Source organism: Sebastes fasciatus, chromosome 14 (genome assembly GCF_043250625.1).
Source record: "Sebastes fasciatus isolate fSebFas1 chromosome 14, fSebFas1.pri, whole genome shotgun sequence".
Classification (NCBI taxonomy): Eukaryota; Metazoa; Chordata; class Actinopteri; order Perciformes; family Sebastidae; genus Sebastes; species Sebastes fasciatus.
In genome coordinates, this window is record NC_133808.1 from 14,631,198 (window position 1) to 14,650,703 (window position 19,506).

Here is a 19,506-nt window from a genome sequence, read left to right on the forward strand (position 1 = left end):
ATCTGTAAATTTGCATCGATCAGCTGCAAAACCTGACACCGACCCCAGCGGCCGGCCCTGCTTAACCCAGCTGAAGAGGTCTGCCCCAGCAGAGCCCATTCATTTAACCCGGGGAGCCACTTAAAGGGCCCTGAAGAGCCGGGCGCCTTTCTCTGCTTCTTTTCTTTCTCCACGCTTTAATTTCATGGTTGTTAGCTCAGCCTCCTCGAGTCCAGACTCTTCTGCTCTCCATTATCCCACAATAGTGTTACCCCACCCCCACCCCCCACGTCTCCCAGCTAAGCCAAGGAAATGGGAAGGACCATAATGCTGCATTACCATCCCTTAGCAATCCACTCAAGAAACAGAAACTACATCAGGAATAAGAGTAGCATTATCCTTTCCCCTCTTACTCCCAGTTAACAATAGAGGCCATGCAGCTATCTGTTATAGGCCACCTTGGAGAAAGAGAGAGGGGGAGACAGAGAGAGAGAGAAACGCTGGAGAGGAGCACAGCATGGCATGCTCCATATTGCCTGCATGAAGATAAAACGGTTATGATGAGAAGCTCATCGTTCTCAGTGTAATTGACAACTAAGGACAGGACAACTGAGCCAGTGGCCTCGCCGGCAGATTATTACTCACTGAGCGGCTGGACTGTGATCTGGACATTGCGGGACCTCTTGCTGCGGTCGATGAAGTCACCCGTGGGCGTCTTCTCCCGCTCCGTCACGCGGCAGATGTATTTCCCGGCGTCTTCGGGGCGCAGGTGCTGCAGCTTGAGCAAGTGCACGTTGGTGCTCTCTTTGCGCACAGTCATGTGCCCGGCCGCCTCCCGGGTTACGTAATCGGGGCCCAGGACAGGCACGGCACTGGGGCCCACCACGGCCACCGGTGAGCTGCTGAAGACCCACGACACCGAGAAGAAGCGCTCTGGGACGTTCTGGGCCTCGATGGTGCAGCGAAGCTCCAGCGGCTCACCGGCCGTGAAGGACCGTCGCTCTGTGCTCACCTGGATGCTGAAGTCCCGATCTGAGGGGGTGGTAAACAGAGAGAACCATCAAGTAACGTTTAGTAGAACAATCAGAAATGTGGCTGCAAAAAAAAGTAATGTATTGTATAGGAAAAGCTTGGTTTGATAACTCATATATGAAACAAAAAAGGAAATCCCCTTTTGAAATGTTGCACATCATTGTAGCTTAGTAAGATAAGAATTTTATCCACTACCCGTAAACGTACAAAACCCTTGAATACAGCACTAGATTTGAAATAAAAGCAGCAGAATGGAAAGAGCGTAGGTGTGTGGGAGATCTCTCTCTCAAGAAGGTGATATCTGTTATGTTCCCAAACAACTTTTCTCTGATGTTTAAGACAGGACTGATGTCTAAAAGTGGGCTACAATTGAAATGCACAACACTGCTGCCTTTTTCTTAATATCCAATATGTGGTGCTGAACCTGCACGCTGAAGGAGAGAGAGTGAGCAGATTGATGAAGTGGGTGGGTGGTAGAGGTGGGGTTTGAGGTGGTCAGGGAGAGGTGGGAGAGAGAGAAACTAGAGAAGCTCGAGGTCACGCGGTGCATCACTCTGGTGAAACGCTGATCTTTCAGAGAGCTCTTTTCTCTCTACCCCCTTGGTTTCACCTCTGCAATAAAAAAACACATCTAATTAAAATTCTCTTCAGCAGTCTGAACCAGAGTCAGGCGCTCCTCCTCCTCCTCCTCCTCCTCCTCCTCCTCCTCACTCCTCCTCCTCCTCCCTCCTCCTGCACAGAGTCATAACAGGCAAAGTAAACACTGCTAGTGCTAGCTCTTGCACTTGGCCACATTATACTCGGCGCATGTGCGGTTGTACTTGCACGTGTGTGTGTGTGTGTCTGTGTGTGTGTGTGAGGCTGTGAGTTCAGCTTTATTTGCTGTATTAATTTCCAGAAAATAGGCACGGTACGTATCGGAGACTGCTGCTTTGCCCCTCAGTGAGGTGGCAGCCCCGAGCTGTAATTACAAAGACTTTAAACCGACTTCCTGAGAAACACACTCATGTGGAAAAGTTCAAAGCCTGCCGTTGGTATAGAGCTCATTACGCAGGGGAGCATTGTGGTGGGAGGGAGAGGAATATTGTTTACACAAACGTATGAATGCACGTACTAAATATTGACATACACACACACATATAGTGACATACAGACCTGTGAACAGGGATGCTGAGCGTCTTTTATTGAGAGACAAACAGCATATACTTTAAATCATAGTGGTGTATCTAGGAATGTGTAATTTGTGCAGAAAAAATCAATCAACATAAAATAATTAATTTATATATATATTTCTATATTCATTTATTAAATTGATTTGAATATATTTTAATAATTAATTATCATTAATAGTAGTTTATTTAAATTAGGGCTGTCAAAGTTAATGCAATAATAATGCAAATTCGTTTTAACGCCACTGATTTCTTTAATGCATCAATGCAACTTGCAATTTGTAGGTTGCGGCGGGCTCCGTTTTAAAGCTAGAGTGAAGATATGATATGAGTTCATATGAAACTATAAAAACCTAAGGAATCCATTGGTACCAACCATGTCAACTATGGACAATCATGCAATTAAATATTTTAATCAATTGACAGCCGTAATTTAATTATTAATATTTTATAATGTATATAAATAATATTATATACATAATATACATTTATTATTATTATTATTACTATCAGTTTTTATATTGTACTGTAAATGAAATATCTATGGATTTTGGACTGATTAAGTAATAAAAATCACTAGAATAATTGATATAAATAAGCATTATTTGCAGCAGTCGTGCGCGCGCACACACACACACACACACACACACACACACACACACACACACACACACACACACACACACACACACACACACACACACACACACACACACACACACACACACACACACACACACACACACACACACACACACACACACACACACACACACACACACACGTAATGGCATAGGGGTGACGAGAAAGGCCCGCAGACTGCTTGCTGCACCTACAACAAGGACAGCAAGACGTTGCATTATGACATCTGAGTGGGATTAATGGTGAAGGAAGGGTAGCACAGCTAAAAGGGCCGTGACCTGATTTGACAGGGATTGGTCACCACTCAGCATGGAGCTCTATTAAGAGCATTTTTACAGGAAGACTTCAGGATGCAGAGAGTGATGAAAAAAACAAAAACAGCCCCACAGGTCCTGCATGTGTTAGTGTTTAGAGCTAATTAGAGAAAAAAAGAGTACTAAAAGGGCGAGTAACGAAGGGTTAAGGAGGAAGTCTGAGGGACAGAGTAGAAAAAAAATGCAGTGATGAGACATGACTGCAGAAAATGAGAGGTGATGTGAGAGTGGGGAACAAGGGAGGAGGTGAGAGAAGAGAAAAAGATGGTAAAAACTTGAGAGCAACGTGTGCATTAGGATTCTGTCCGTTGCTCCTCTCTCTGAAGCCGGCTGTGGGTTATTAGCTAGTGATGGGGCTGTCTTGAGATCCACTCCATCTTTTATAATCGGAGCCTAATGGAGGAGCTGCTCTCTCTCCGTTTCTAAATTCCTCTCTCCGTCTGTCAGATATGCACATGGGCAGGGTGCAGCATCAAATACACGAGTTCAGCCTAAAGGTATGCAAGTTGTGCTCGCATCAGGCAATAAGTGAGTAGCTACACGAGAAGAAATCAAGTCCACGCACAAGTTGGAGAGCCGCAGCGGCACGACTCTGTCGTATTCTCTTTGTCGCGTAACAACACCTCCATCCATTATAGATTACAGAGAAGACAGAGAGTGACGAAGGGTGCTGAGAGGGGAGCTCTTTATGCCTTTTGTCTCCTCCCCGAAGTAGCGAGGAACTCATCCGACAAACCCCGCTTTACATCTGACTTTCCACTCTCCTTTCTCATTCACCCAGCACTATCTGGGGCACCATCAAGTTGTATTGGTCCAGAGCGGATCTGATGCTTAATGGAGAAAGGCAAAACGATTCCACTTTGAAGTGATTTACTGGCATGAGACACTCGCCACTGCGTGCTGCATTGGTAATTGAGCTAATGTCAAAGCGGTTTATCACCAGTCTCCTTTGGCCCTTTTCTTGGAAGCATACAAAGAGATGCTTTATGTATGCGGAATACAGAGCAGCGGACGTGATGGGGTCACGTCGGCCGGGGGGTTACAAGTACATGCGAGGAGTCGTAAAGTCGTCTTTGTCTCTGCTCCATCAAGTCTTGAGGTTGACAGCTTATTAGATCGTTATCACATGAGGCCTGCTCATCAATGAGCCACCCCAGACAAACCCTTTCTTTCTCCCACATACTTTTATCGTGCGCCCCTTGTTACTTACTCATGTCTCCCCGCCACCCCTCCCTCCCTCGGTTGGTAATTCCCTTCCTCCCTTCCATTACACAATCTCCTCCTTCAGAGTTGGCAACCGCACTAAACCAGCACGGTTTCTCCCACTAATGCACTCCAGCACGAACTAGAATGGTGTAATTGTCGGAGTGATTGAAAGAAACATATTTTGGCTTCTGATCCCCGGGCAACTCGTTGCCAGGAAATTGTACATGTTGAAGCCATAGGTTAGGTCCCCCCCCCGCCGTCAAACACCCACGTTGTTTGGAGCTGGTTAAATTATTGTCGGATGTGCTTGTAATGTTTCCCATCAAACAGACACAAATACAAAAGTGGGGAGTCTGTGGAGGTTTAGTTAAGCCCCTTTTTAGTAAGCTAATGAGCTTAGTGCGAGATACTGATCAGCAATCAGAGGAAGCCGGCCCACGTGCGTGCATGTGCGTCTGTCAAAAAGGACAAGGGGGACCTAAGAGTAGAGCATCTTTACCCTCTCCCCCCACCCTCCCTTTTTTTTTTTTTTCTCTCTTCCCTTTACTCACCAGTGGGCTGAATGCGGAGCTGAGTCTTGTCGCTCTGCTTGCGGGTCATGGCGAACCAGCTGCCGTCTGTGTCCTGAATCCACTCGGCAGCCTGGCAGTACAGCAGGCCCTGGTCCACCGGCTGCAGCTTGTGAATGGTCAGCCTGTAGGACGTGGCGCTGGTTTTATCCAGCCTGAGGTCCCCCGCCGCCATCCTCTGCCGGTACGGTCCCCCGGAGCGCAGGACAAAGTCCCTCGACAAGGTGACCAGCTCCTGAGGCGCTGCGGCCGCGTCCTCTGGGGAGCGCAGGTACCAGCCCACAGACAAGTGAGTGTGCTGCAGGGTGGTCCGAGACACCTCGCAGGTGAGCTGTAGCGTGTCGCCTTCCACCTTGGACAGAGTCTGGGCTGGAGCTGTCACCGTCAACGAGTCAGCGATGACTGCAGAAATAAAGAAAAGAGAAATTTAGCACTCAAAGTCAGAGCATGAACCCTCTACCTGTCTATCAAAACAAATGTAAAATGTGTTGCTGTTGGAGGACTATGCCTACTATTATGGATGTGAAAATAAACAGGCATTCTGCTGTAAGCGGTTCAAAATCTGATTTACTCCCCAGTGTGAGGAAAAGGTGTTAATGTAACCAAGCTTTTTTGTTCTAAGGTGACTGCCCTCTATTTCCTCACCCCATACATGACTTTCACATGTCATCGTACGTTGATGGTATTTTCCTCTATCTCACACAGCCAGACGCCTCCAGAGGCCTCTCTGGCACTTCTTTCAGACTGATTACATCCCACTTGGTTTTGCTATAGCAAACAGAGCAGCTGCAAAACCGGCATCTTACAGCCGCTCTCCCTTTCATTAAACTCTTTTTTGATCACACATACTAAATATACAAGCAGCGAGTTAAGAAAAAAAATTGCTGTAATAAATTCATCCCAGTCCTTCCATCTACAATACAGCCGAGAACAGAGGACGGACTTCAAGCCAGATGGCTGAGAACAGCGCAGATGAAAGACGGGGACAGTCAAGTGCAGGGACGCAAACAGAGACATCAAGATGTGATCATTTCAGAAAGTATGCTGGATACACTCACACACATCGACGGAAATAAACACGTATATAACTCTTAAAAAGGAGCTAAGGGAGTATTTTTGGATATGAATCAGGGCGCCGCTGTGTATGGGTGTTTTTGGAAGAGAGAGACTGATAAATAACACTGACCTAAGATCCCAAAACTTTATGCATTAATGACAATTAAAAGGAAGAAAGGTTGTAAGGTCGTGATTGAAGAAAAAGAAAAAAGTTACAGTATGTTGAGTGTTAGCTCTCTCAGCTGTGTTTGGATGTGTGTGGCTGGCCTTCACAGTCTGCTGCTGTTGAGTCCGTGCACAGCGGTCTGACAGCTCCCCAAAATTGAAGCAAAAACATCTCAATCGCCCCCTGGTGGCTGTTTAGTTTAGGAAGCGCTTAATTTGATATGCAGCTGAGTCTTCTATGAGTGGAGCACGCATTTTAAACGTCAATATCACAATCGATAATGTTCATTTAAAGCTGCAGTGGGTAGAAATGGTGCAAATATGATTAAAAAAAAGTGATGTTTATAAAACCATATCCTGACAGTAGCGCATGAGACCGATAATCGGTATATTCTCCTCATTGCAGGCTTCTAGTGGCGTCTGCAAGATTTCACAGACCAATCAGAGCCGAGCTGGAGCCCTGCCGTCTCTGAGCAGCTGTCAATCACTCACAAACTCCAATCCAAAGGTCAACATAGGCAGCGCTGATCAAATATGAATCAATATTCTGTTACTGTAATGCCTATTTCTCGCATAAAATGTTTTCAGAAACATCTTGCAGTGTACTGTTTAGCTATAAAAATTAGAAAGTTTGTGACCCGGCAATCATGTTGAGATAAGTTGAGGAAATACCAAGCACCGCCCACCACAGCCAATAGGAACGCTCTCTCTCTGAAATGACCTGGGATTGGCCAAAGTGTCCCATCACAGGCTTTTTAAAGCCTAAAAACAGAGTCATGAGGAGGTGTAGAAGTCTAATTTTCTCTCAGAACACTTGATGTACAATATGCTGAAAGGTTATTGTGGAATTTTTTGCCCAATGATGCCAAAAATATTCTGCCTACTGCCACTTTAATTATGATTGCAATTAATATTCGATTAATTGTGCAGCCCCAGCTGGCCTCCCTATCATTCATGTAGTGAGTGACCTCTGTTTGAGGCTGCATTACTTGCTTATGCATGATGTAGCCACACAAAAACACATGTGTACTCACACAATGCGTAAGAAACAGAGAATATATAATCAGTGTTTACAATGGACAGCAGTCAACCATTTAAACTCGGCCGGGATGAAATGAATTGAGCGAATAATGCCGAGAGAAGCTTTCTTGCGTTGCCATGTGGTGACTGTGAGCCCGTCTTCTTTCAGAAGCCAGAAAAAAATGGAAGTGCTTTGTGTGGGTTTACGCTAGTGGAGCGCTTTGTCAAGATATTTGGCTATTCGGGCTCTTAAGGGATTGTTATTGCAAAGACAACAAATCAGCACGCTTGAGGTCTGCGATTCTCCTCAAGTCACCTGCTATGATTAAACATAGATGCGGTGAAAAAAAAAGAAAAGCTTTACTCCTGCCATCATTTGATGAACACAAGTACATGCTACATGCATCCCTGTGTGGGTGCTCATGTGTGTGAGAACATGAGTAAAAGTGAGAGATGGGAGGATTGGGAGAACAGATAGCACTAATGAAACAAACGGGAGAGGGGGTGGGGGGGGAACAAAGGCAGAGAGATCAGAGAAAAGAGATAGAGGAGGCGGAGAGAAGAGGCTTGACATCTGGTTATTGGAGTTTAACAAGACACTCAAAGAAAGAAGCGACGATGAAACAGAAGTGGCAGCGAAAGAAAAGCGAATAATCAGGTGGGTCAGATACAGTGGCAGTCTAATGAGATGGCTGCAATGTGGAGGTACATACTGTATGAATCCAGACAAGAATAAACAGTTTCCTGCAAACAGTTTGAAGCAATCTTGGAAATACTGACAAGGTCTAACTCACTATGCCCTCTAATCCACTTCTGCATTACCTTGAGTGCTTGATAAACAGTCTAGCAGCAAGGGAGGCAAACGGTAGTCAGGGGCAGCAATAAAACTATTCTGCTGATATATTTGTTTGTTGTGATGAAACGACTAACATGGGAGTCTTAGCAGGCCTATATTAGTGTTCATATACCGAACCGTGCAGGTTTAGGGATGAACAATAAGCCCCTGCTAATGGCTGCAGCTGTGATAATTATTCCTCAATATGATCATTTACTAACTTTCATTGGAATCATATTGTGATTTTAATGTTATTGTTCTGTTGTCTGATGTCTGTTGTCAACACCGAGTGAACGAACGGCAGCCTCTCGCGTAGACATGCCGTTACCACAACAACACACCTACGCTACAACCTGCCATCGCCATAGCAACCCTCCCACATGATGCTGGGGGTCTGAGAACAGCCGGGAGTTACTATAACAGCCGCCCCCCAACACCAACCCCTCTGTGGACACACCTTAGGAACAGCGTGAAAACAGCGAGCCGATTCTTCACGTCCCCTCGGCCCGCTTCTTCTTCTTCTATCTGATATTTAACACTTTGACTTCATCTCTAAGTCCTCTGGGCCAATCAGATACCCACACATAGATGTGTCTGGGCGACAGAACCAATGAGATCGCAGCAGCCAATCTCGGCATTTTCCAAGGGTCAGACTGAGGTTGTGAAAACACTGAGATGCTCCAATAGCCCCAGTGACCTCAATCTGGGAAGGATTAAGAACAGGACGAGATGGCATTCTCTGGCACACACACACACAAACACACACAGGCTTGTTTTTTCATCACTTGTGAGGACATTGACTTATTCTTCCTTAACCATAACCGCCTAATTACTCTATTATTATTATCTACTATTATTCGTGTAGGAAATAAATCCTACAAAAAGACAACAATTAATTGATTAAGTGTAGCCAAGACCTCAGTTGTTGTGAAAATATTACAAACACATGAATGAGCCATGCCGTTGCCCTGGGTAACACGTTTCTTCATTCAGATGAACATGTAGCACTGTAGTTTATTTTAAGTCAATCCCATATATACACGATCCTGCTGCAGTAAATACTCACTAGCACACCAAATGTGTATCAATCCGCGCTGAAAATAGTCCCTAACAAAAGCTGTTTTACTCCTGTTTGAGTACCATTTACAAAACAACTATAGTGCCCAGCTGTTCTAGGAAAATACTCAGCCTTTTTAAAAAAATAGAAGTACACATTTTGTGACTGTTTTTTTTTTTTTTTTTATATTTACATCTTCAGTAAGAATGAATGGGTTTAGTGCTGAGTGAGAAGTCACTGGGGAAGTCAGAAAGTGGTGTGAAGGACCAACTAATGCACTGATAGCTTTTGTCTTTTCACGTGATTTGTTGACAGTAAAAAAAACATATGCCCACCCAGTTGCATGCTGGTCCTATACCTGCCAACCTACCTATATAACCACGGGTGCCGACAATTTTACCAAATTCACAAACAAAACAAAAACTAAATATACTAAACAAGAAAAATAATTAAACTAAACCAATAACTAGCAGAAGAAAACATTGAAAAAAATCTAATCTAAATAAAGCCAACATCGAGAAAAATCAAATACTACTAACTAATACTACTTATTATTAGTAAAACAACAACTGAAAACTAAGAAGCTCCTACATTAATAGAAATTTATAAAGAAAAAACATTGATGGTACCAGCCTTTTCTGCCTACACTGAGGGTCAATCACCACAATGTTAACAGATTGTTTTCCATACAATGTGATTAATACAAACACACACACACACACACTCGACTAAAATAAATTGCTGCCACTTTGCCGAGCCAAAAGCAGCTGCAACATCTTTCTAGCTCATCTAAGTGTTATCATAGTGTTACCTAAGAGTAAACACTTAGGTAACTTGGACGTTAAAATTTGTTTCTGAGAGCAAATGCCAGATATTATTAATATCTTTGTAGATCTTATTGAATTTCCTTCACTAACCCTCGCAGATCTGCCAGAGAGAGTCTGTGGAGGTCGATGGGAATGCCTCTTCAGTGCATTTTTAACATATTCAAAAAACATTTAGCACAGTCAGTCATTTCACCATTGCAAAAAAACTGTCTATGTGGTTCAATGCAACTCAATGAGCCAACTCTCTACTACCATGAAATAAATAAATGCATTTGATTTAAGGACTTTGAGGAACTTGGGAGTCATTTCCCTCACTTGTATCACATTTGTAGAGACTGGAATCACGGAAGTACTAGCGATTAAAACATTTCTCACTGATGAATCAGGTAATCTTTCGCATTTTTGAAACGGAGGTTCTCGTGCGTGGATGTGAAGAAAAAAAACATATCTGTGTTATTCGGCTGTTTTTTGACTGACACAGAAGCTGTCAATCCTTTATAAATCTTTAAAACTACTCTCTTCCTGCTCTACCTCATCTGCAATTTTCGCTTTCATCTCCCTCCATTTCCCGATCTTCTCAACCCTCTGAAGTGAGCGGCGGTTGTCATCCTTCTAGCTGGACCTTTTAAGTCCAGTCACACAGGGATAGAAGTCTGCGGGACACGAGGGCACAAAAATCGGAGAAGAGATTTCGCAAAGACGACACGGGGAGGAAAAGATGATAATTTATGAAGCCTGATCTGTACATTTTGCATTCACCCAGACCTTTGACGTCTCTATGAAGTGTGTGCGACGATGGCTACTGAAGTTGTAGAAAAGATTACATACAGAAAAAATAAAATAGCAGTGTTTGTTTGTGCGTACACTATTTTCACGTGAGTGTTTGTGGGAACAGGGTTTTTAAAGATGGAACAAAAAGATCCAACCAGCCGACACTTTAGCAGCTCTCTGTTACTCGTCATGGGAGAAGATGATGACAGGAGGAACGGTAGACACATTCACACTGCCCTCTGGATGTTATCACTGCTGCAAATGTTCTGGCTCGAATAAGCACACTCTCAACAACACATACAGTATATACACCCACACATTTGTCATTTCATTGTGTTTGTATCTGCCTATTTGAAAGTTGTTAAATGCTAGTGTAAAGGCAGCAAGTTTCTGGCTCCATAGTTTACTTCACTGGTGGTAGCTTAGCCTCAGTTGGAAATGTCAAACGTTTGCAACTGGCTGCTGGCCAATCAGAACGAAGGAGTAGATATCAAAACTTGTGTAACGATGGCATTATCCATGATGGAGCTTTTTCTCTAACATAGATTTGAATTTGTTTATGCCTGCCGGTGAATACTGCAACAAACTGTAAGTGAGGCAGTCAGCAGAAACTCCTCTGAGAGCTGGTGGACTGACCCTAGCTACACTACAGGGCCTAAAGGATGTGGACTTCCATAATGCATGTGATTGTTATTCATCTTTACTCCACAGTGTTAATCTGCTGCCATAACATCCTCTGCTCTGCTTTGGAAGGCTTTCCACAAGATTTTGGAAACTGGCTGCAGGGATTTGCTCCAATTCAGCCACAAACGCATTAGTGAGGTTAGGCACTGGTGTTGGGGGGGATAAGGCCTGACTTACAGTTGGTGTTACATCCCAAAGACCTTTCATGGGGGTGAGGTTAGGGCTCTGTGCAGGCCAGTCAAGCTCTTCCACACCAAATCTGGAAACCCCTGGGCTGGGTTCAGACAGACTTGAGCCCACGCTGCGCTGCTGGACTGGGTGCATACATGGGTACATGAATGCCAGGCAGCTTATCTCTGCCAAAATCAACGCAGGGTTGTCCAGCAAAAATGCTGAACTAGGCTCAACTTCTCCGGCAATGTTATCCAGCAGGACGTTGCATTGGCCAATCATGTACACTCAAGCTAATGGATTCCTAATGGATTGCTTTGTAACATGAGTGGCTTATTTCTACTCCTTACCTCACGATCGTCGTGACGAAAGATAAAGTAGTTGCCATTGTGACAGCTTTCCAGAGTTGTAAAACCATGTCTGTTAGTATTACAAACCCCTGTGCAGTGTTTTGGTGTCTGACAAACCTTTAAAGAGGACCTATTATGCTTTTGCACTTTTTCCCTTTCCTTTAGTGTGTTCTATGTTTATATTTTTTGTGCATGTAAAAAGGTCTGCAAAGTTACAAAGTCCCCGCCGAAAGAAACACTGAACAGAAACACTGCTCCTGTAGTCCCACCTTTTCTTCTGTAATGTGGTGACGTCACCAAATAAAACATTTGTATAATCTAGTTTGAGTGGAGCTGAAGCGGAGTCCGAAGAGTTTGGTTCGGTTGACTTATCACAACAGAGTGGGTCAGCTGACCAATCAGAGCAGACTGGGCTTTTTCAAACAGAGTGATTCAGACAGAGGGTATGCACCGGAAAATGAGCATAAAAGGTCCTCTTTAAACATAGTCTGTTACCTCAACTGAACTTCCTGGAACACATTTCATCGTCTCACTGGTAACTTGAACAACACGCCCCCCACCAACGCAGCCCCATGCGTATTTTTAACACAGGGCTGCTTTCTCTCTAAATTCCTGTTTGCTTTGGACCTCACTTTCTACATGAGTGCTTTGTCATGTTGAACAAGGAATGGCCTGAACTGTTTCCAAAAACTTGGAAGCACATTATTGTCTAAAATATCATTGTATAATTGGAACTAAGGGGACAAACCAAAAGCAAGACAAAAAAGCCCAAATCCAAATCCACACAAACTGATATGGACGGGGTGACCACATACTTTTGGCCCTATAGCACAGGCCATTCACAATGCTGCTGCCTAGCACCACAGATGTTCAGCCACAGCTGACATGGTTACCGCTTTTCAGTGTGTTATGGCCATAAGTGTGTGTTTGTGTGCGTGTTGCCGCAAAGCAAATGGCCATTTGGCAAAGCCAGCAGGGTAATTATTGTTAATTACTCAGTGAAACTGAGAGTACTGCTGAGAGCAAAACAGAGCGAGTGGGCGATCTCCAGCTCCACTTCATGTGAGTCCGGCCTCATCGCTAAGCAGACGTCACTTACTGACCCAGGATGCCTGGAACACATGCAGGCGTTCCGGGTCAGGAAGTAACAGAAAGAGAGATAAATACAGAAACTGTGCCTACACCTGTCTTCCCTCATACTTATGATCTATTATCCTGCCCATTCACATCCTCCACTCCTTTGTTCTTCTGTGTGAGAGCTGCTGATGATGAGTCAGAATGAGGGATGAAGTGGTTCAACTGGGAAATATCGGAAAGAGGAGGGTAAAGTAGGAGGACGAAGAACAAGGTGAGGATGATGACAAAGAGGAAAGGGGAGAAAAGATGAAGAGTAAAAAAAAAGACAGCGCTCTTTTGCTTGATGTATCCCTCAACCCAACACACCACGCGCACAAATTCTTCATGATTCCTGTGCAGGAAAGTGCAAAAACTACTTCAGGCGGATTATGATTCTGTTTGTAGCCTATATAGTGTACTTGTCACTCTTACTTCAATACCCTAAAATCATGCACACGAACACAAATCTGCCGAACAACACAGAGCGAGTGCTTTCTCAGGAGACCGGATAATCAAGAAGGTCTTCAAATAAAACACCACGAGCAACCAGTAAAGCAAAGTCTGATGAACCGAGGTCTACGAACCATCCCCGAGAGCCTGAACTGATAATAAGGACAGGATATGGAGTAAAACTAGAAAAAAAAAGGGCAGGGTAAGGATCACGCCTCGGAGCCAGAGAGGAGACATGTGGGAGCCCTCTTTAACAGAGAAGAAAGTGGTGAGCGGAAAAAGAGAAGAAGACTGGAGTTGAAGTGTGCGATGGGGGATCTAGGTCCGCAGCAGGGGGTACATCCATAATAGAACACACACATGATCAGATGAGCGCGGCACCTTATTGAGTCTCAGATATAGAACTCCACTCTTTCATCTGTCTCTCTGCGTGTTTTTGCATATTTATGGTGTTATGTAATAAAGGCTGTTGTGCCTTGTATGGACCCAGGGAAACAATGATGTGTTTATTAGGTACTGATGTCAAAAATGTTGTTTGTTAATATGACGTTCTCCTGTGTGTTGCTACAGTGTCGTTATTAGTAGGGTCTGTTGTTTCTTTCTTTTCCTTTTTAAATCCACAATGTACAGTAGCCAGAGATTTTCCGTTTCCGTTTCCTCAAACGCTGTTGTGTTCCCTTCTGAAAGAAGCTCTGGCCCCTTGTAGTTTACTGTAAACTAGGTCCTGTGGTGACCTCCGCTTAGACAATTCAAAAGCTGCTTTTGCTACGCAGATTTTTTTACTCTTGCATGTCACGGTGGTATGTCACGGTTAGGAGAGCAGGCAGCAGGGGAAGGAGCCAAGCGCAGATGACAATAGGTAGACTTAAAACAAAAAGCAGGGTCAGAGCCGGGTTCAGGTTGGCTGGTATTTGAAGAGCTGGATCTAATCAGAGGAAAATAGGAAGCAGGTGGGTGATGCGTCATCAACGCGTCATATCTTCAGGGCACAACACATGCACAGTAAAATCTGGTCCGCACTAGGGATGTCAGGGTGAAGAAAGTTTCCCACCGGTTAATAAACATGTGATAATACCGGTGTTACCGATTACACCGGACATTTTACAAGGAAAAAATGACGGTCAATATCTGCAGCGCGCATACGTTGATCTTTACCGTCGGGTGGCTGTGTGTCTGGCCGTGTGAGTGAAATACGACACCTGCTACTCTGAGCTGGGACTCCGTATGGAGCAGACACTTTCACTTTTTAGTTTGTAGCATCCGTCGTCCGACCATCTACTGATAACACGGCGCTGATAGGCCAAAATTAACTAAATGGGTTTTATTTCTGTTAAAAAAGCAAAACGTAATGGTAATGTAATCGGTGTGTGCCCGACCACCGTGTAACACCGGTAACACCGACTACCGCGACAAGCGTAGTCTGCACTAGCCGAAACTGAGCCAATCGCAACGCACGACCGTAGCTCCAGTTACACAAGCAGGTGAGTAGGTGGGTGTGGCAGTCAGGTGATGGGAGAGGAAGTCCGAGGACATCTGGTGGGCGGAAAGAAAATGAAGGGGCCTGAGGAATGGACAATGTGATTGAAGAGGAAGGGCAGAGGAACAAACTGTGACATAATAATTGGGTCAAGGGATCCTTGATTTCAGAAAGAGGAAGATTAAAGCATGCTTCTCCTTTCTAGGCAACTTGCTGTAATGTTTTGGGCTTTGGAAAAGCTACAAGAGAGACGAAATCCTTTCAAACTCTTTAAATGCTGTGCGTCGCTCTCACTGGAGCCCCATGAACACCGCTGCGGCGTGTGGAGAAAATCCAAAGCTTGACAGGCCTGCCGTGCCTGGTGATGGTTGCTAAGCTGTGATTGGATAAGGAGAGGTGAAGCAAACTGACAATTATATATAAGTGATTTTTAATACAACTTTCATCCATTGATAATATTCTGAATAAACACCAATAATTCCAGTGATTTGTTTTGAAAAATAAAAAGTGGAGTATCAATTTATTGCATGAAAAGATTCAAATGTAATTACGACACTTTTTAATTGTGGTCCATACGGCGACGTTCTGATGGTAGGCGTGTTGATAACGCCTTGGGACCCCTCGCATTTAATGAGGAAGCACAATGAGAAACGGAACAGTTCATTCATTATGTCTGTTTGTGGATGGCACTGTGGACTCACTTGCAATTAACTAGCTAACAGCTTTCAGTTTGCAAAGCTGTCAGATATTTGACTTTGACACGGCTAATGTCAGAGGCATAAATTGTCACATTGCTGTTTGGAACAACGAGTAAATGTTTCATTAACAAATCACATTAATCTTAAGCAACCAAGGCCTCACGACTTTAACTACCTGCAGAATGTAGGACCTTGATTACATAACTTCTTAGGTCAACAGTCATAATTAGTTGAGATTTGTTTAGTCTCAGATATTGGTCGGGTTTTTCCTCAAATGTTGTTTTCTCTCTGCAGATTAATGCAGCCATGCAGAGGTTAAAATATTGTGCATATTAGAGGACTGAAGCACTTCAGATTTCAGATAGTGTGGCATATCATCCCTTTCCTCTCATATATTTTGTCTGTGTTAACTGTCAACTGTCATATGAAGATAAAAACACTTAAAAAAAAGGCCAAAGCACATCTTTAAATATAAGAATCATGTCAGAGATGTAACTCTCTTTTTACAGTAATAACTAAGTATAAGTATAAGTTACAACCTCCAAAAGACAGAAAAGCAGCCGGGCCCGCTGGAGTTTTAAGGGGTTAACTTTAATGAACTGAATTCCCAGACCGGACAACACCGTGCTAGCGACCTGTCAATCACAAGGTAGCCACGCCTTACAGCATACCCTGCTTTATGGTCTATTTGACTCTAAATGGGACCATAATTTACTAAATGAACATCATTCTGTATTGAAGAAGACTTGAAACTAGCGATTAAGACCATAAACTCACATTTACAATGTTTACTGAGGTAATAAATCAAGTGAGAAGTAGGCTCATTTTCTCATAGACTTTTATACAACCAGACTTCTTTTTGCAACCAGAGGAGTCGCCCCCTACTGGCTGTTAGAGAGAATGCAAGTTCCAGGCACTTTTCAGACCCGGAGGTTGCCCACTGAGTTTTCTACATTTGCTGTAATCTGTAAGCACTTAATTCTGATCATGCCAAAAGAGGCTATAGATGCTTCCTTTCTGAGCTGAGTGTGCAGAATAAATGGGCTCCTTGTACATTATGAATGTATTAACACCTGTTTAATATCTGGATCACAGATTGGAGTTTGTTCTCAATCATATAATCCCATAGCATAAACACCTTGATTTTGAGTAAAACAAACAAATTAAAACGTATTATTTGCTTTTAAAATGAGGCACTATGATGAATTGAATGTCTCAAGCTAAAATCCCATCTGAGGGGCTTCCACACGGTCCTATCATAACACACCACATTCAATCTTCTAAAAAATGTGCAGAGAGATAACATAGAAATAAGGGGGGATATAGGACAGAGGTGAGAGGATATGAGGAGATCTTACAGATGCTGTTATGAGAGTTTCAGATAGGAGCTGTGAGGTCCCCCGCTAATGGAACATCAGTCTGAGTGGGTGTGTGTGGGTGTAAGTGCGTGTCCTGTGCTATAACACAGAGGTCACAGTGACTGAAAGGAAAAGGCCTCTTCATTTAATAAAGGGGTCTCTGAAGCATTCTTCCCTGTCTCCTTACATTCTTCTTCAGGCTCTGTCCCATTTTTTCTCCTCACAATTTTCTCCTCAATCTACGCAATATCCACGCCCCCGTCTCTCTAACCACATTATCTGGTGAGTTTCCTTTTTTTTCCCCGTTAGCTTGTCAGCACCCAATTATCACTTATTCCGTTTTTCTCGGCCTCCTTCCTCCTCCAGCTCGTCCTCTCTCCGTGGCTGGGTTAGAAGAACACAGGCTGGCACGTTTTATCGCGGCCCTGATCACACTCTAACCAGCTTGTTCTCTGCATGTCAGTCAGACAACGACCTCATTGCAAGTTGTTTTCTTTTATCCTAGGGGGTCATAAAACTAGTAAAGGGAGCAACATCTGCTCTGTGTGTGAGAGGGAGAGAGAACCACAGCTAGCCCCCTGTGGCTATTACAGCTCATTATACCTAAAGTTAGAAGGAGAGGCACATCAAAATCTCTCTCTCTCTCTGTCTTACACACCCACCCAAGCACACAAACACACACAGATAGTGAAGCCTGAGGGGACAGCTGCTCTCTGACACACACACAGTAGTAGAAGTGACTGAGGTACTCCCCTCTGCTCACCCAAACATTTCCTCCAGAGCTGTGACTCAGCTGCGTTGGGTCACTGAATCACACACAGTCCTAAGGGGTGTGCTGCTTATTAACTTTAACTTTATTTTTTTGCAGAAGAGCATACAGTGGGCACAGGATGTGTTTATTACTACTATGTGCTGAGCTGCCAAACTACTACTGATTCTAATAAAACAAAATAAAGCAATAGCAGTATGATATATTATATTGAAACTAGGGTCAGTAATGTTGAGAAACTTGCAAGAGTACACTAGAATTTAAAAATGATCCAACCAAAAAAAAAAAACAATGTTGCCAACTCTTTTCGGCAACACTGACAGCCCATCCCTTCAGGCCTCACTCCAAAGCCATCCCCCAAAATTATCATTATGAACGTAAACAACAAACTAGGGCTGCGACTAACCATTATTTTCATTGTTGATTAATCCGTCTATTATTTTTTCAATTAATCGATTAGTTGTTTGGTCTATAAAATGTGAGAAAATGGAATTTCCCAAAGCCCAAGAAGACGTCCCTCAAATGTCTTGTTTTGTCCACAACTCAAAGATATTCAGTTTACTGTCGCAGAGGAGAAAAGAAACCAGAAAATATTCACATTTAAGAAGCTGGAATCAGAGAATTTTTACTTTTTATGTCTCCATGCCAGCAAAAGTCCATCTGTTTGTACGTCTGTACGTCCGTCTGGTCTATTCTTGTTAACGCAGGAACGCCTGCAGGGAATTTTTTCAAATTTGGCACAACATCCACTTGGACTCAAGGATGAACTGATTACAATTTGGTGGTTAGAGATCAAGGTCAAGGATCTCACGTCCGTCCCATTCTCGTGATATCTCAGGAATATCATCAGCAACCATAAGCACATTTTTTTCAAATTTGGCACAAACGTCCACTTGGACTCAAGGATGACTGATTACATTTTGGTGGTCAAAGGTCAAGGTGACGTCACAAAACACATTTTTGGCCATAAATCATGAACTTATATCCTAATTATGACAAAAAAAACAGGATAGATAGATAAAGCGATGATATGATGGACAGACATGGATGTAAACTGCTACTTGACTGGTTGGTGGAGGCATACAACTGCGAGGCGGTAGACTCTAGGGCTGTCCCGAGTGCTATTTTTTTGGCTTCGAAGCTTTGGTGAGAAATTTTCAAAGGTATTCGACGCTTCACGGCGCGGCGGGCTGACATGTTCTCCGGTCTGTCTCCATCTCCCCCGTTACAGTACCGCTGCCGCACTACTGTCCACACACGCACCTCTACACACAACAAACAGCGATATCCGTCTGAGAATAACTAATAATTAATGTTGAATATGAATAATAAATAATGTTATGGGATTATTCCATATTTCATGGGCTATTATGGGATTTATACATTATTTTTACTACATACTTATATAAAAAAATGAAGCATTCAAATACTGATTTGGAAGTCTATTACCATGGCAATGGTCAAAGCTTTGAAGCTTCGAAGCATTCGGGTCAGCCCTAGTAGATTCTAGTTTTTTTCTTAAACAATTATTATCGAAATAGTTGGCGATTACTTTAATAGGTGACTTCTATGCATGGGTCTTGGTTTTCTCACTGGACGACACAAGCAGAGAAGGAGAGGTACATGACAAAAGGGGAAAGTGGGAGAAGAAAAAGAAAAGTAAGATGGGCAGCGAGTGACGGAGTGGGCTTTGTTATTGTAGCGGCAGAATGGTGACGTGGAGTTAAAAGGCTGAATGTTGTGATAAGAGCGGGATCCGTGGTTGAGAAGAAGAAGCTTTCAAATATGAGA

The 19,506-nt window shown here is 43.6% G+C and overlaps 1 protein-coding gene across 2 annotated transcripts in view; it reads right to left on the reverse strand.

The window, feature by feature from the left end:
- The window catches only part of igsf3 (immunoglobulin superfamily, member 3), an 82,425-nt gene that overhangs the window by 25,544 nt on the left and 37,375 nt on the right, over nucleotides 1-19,506 (reverse strand). For both annotated transcript variants that reach the window (XM_074659125.1, XM_074659124.1), the window contains exons 4-5: nucleotides 4,894-5,313; nucleotides 625-1,011 (exon numbers count right to left, since the gene is read on the reverse strand). In XM_074659125.1, coding sequence (XP_074515226.1) covers nucleotides 625-1,011; nucleotides 4,894-5,313 — 807 coding nt within the window. The remainder of the gene's footprint in view (nucleotides 1-624; nucleotides 1,012-4,893; nucleotides 5,314-19,506) is intronic.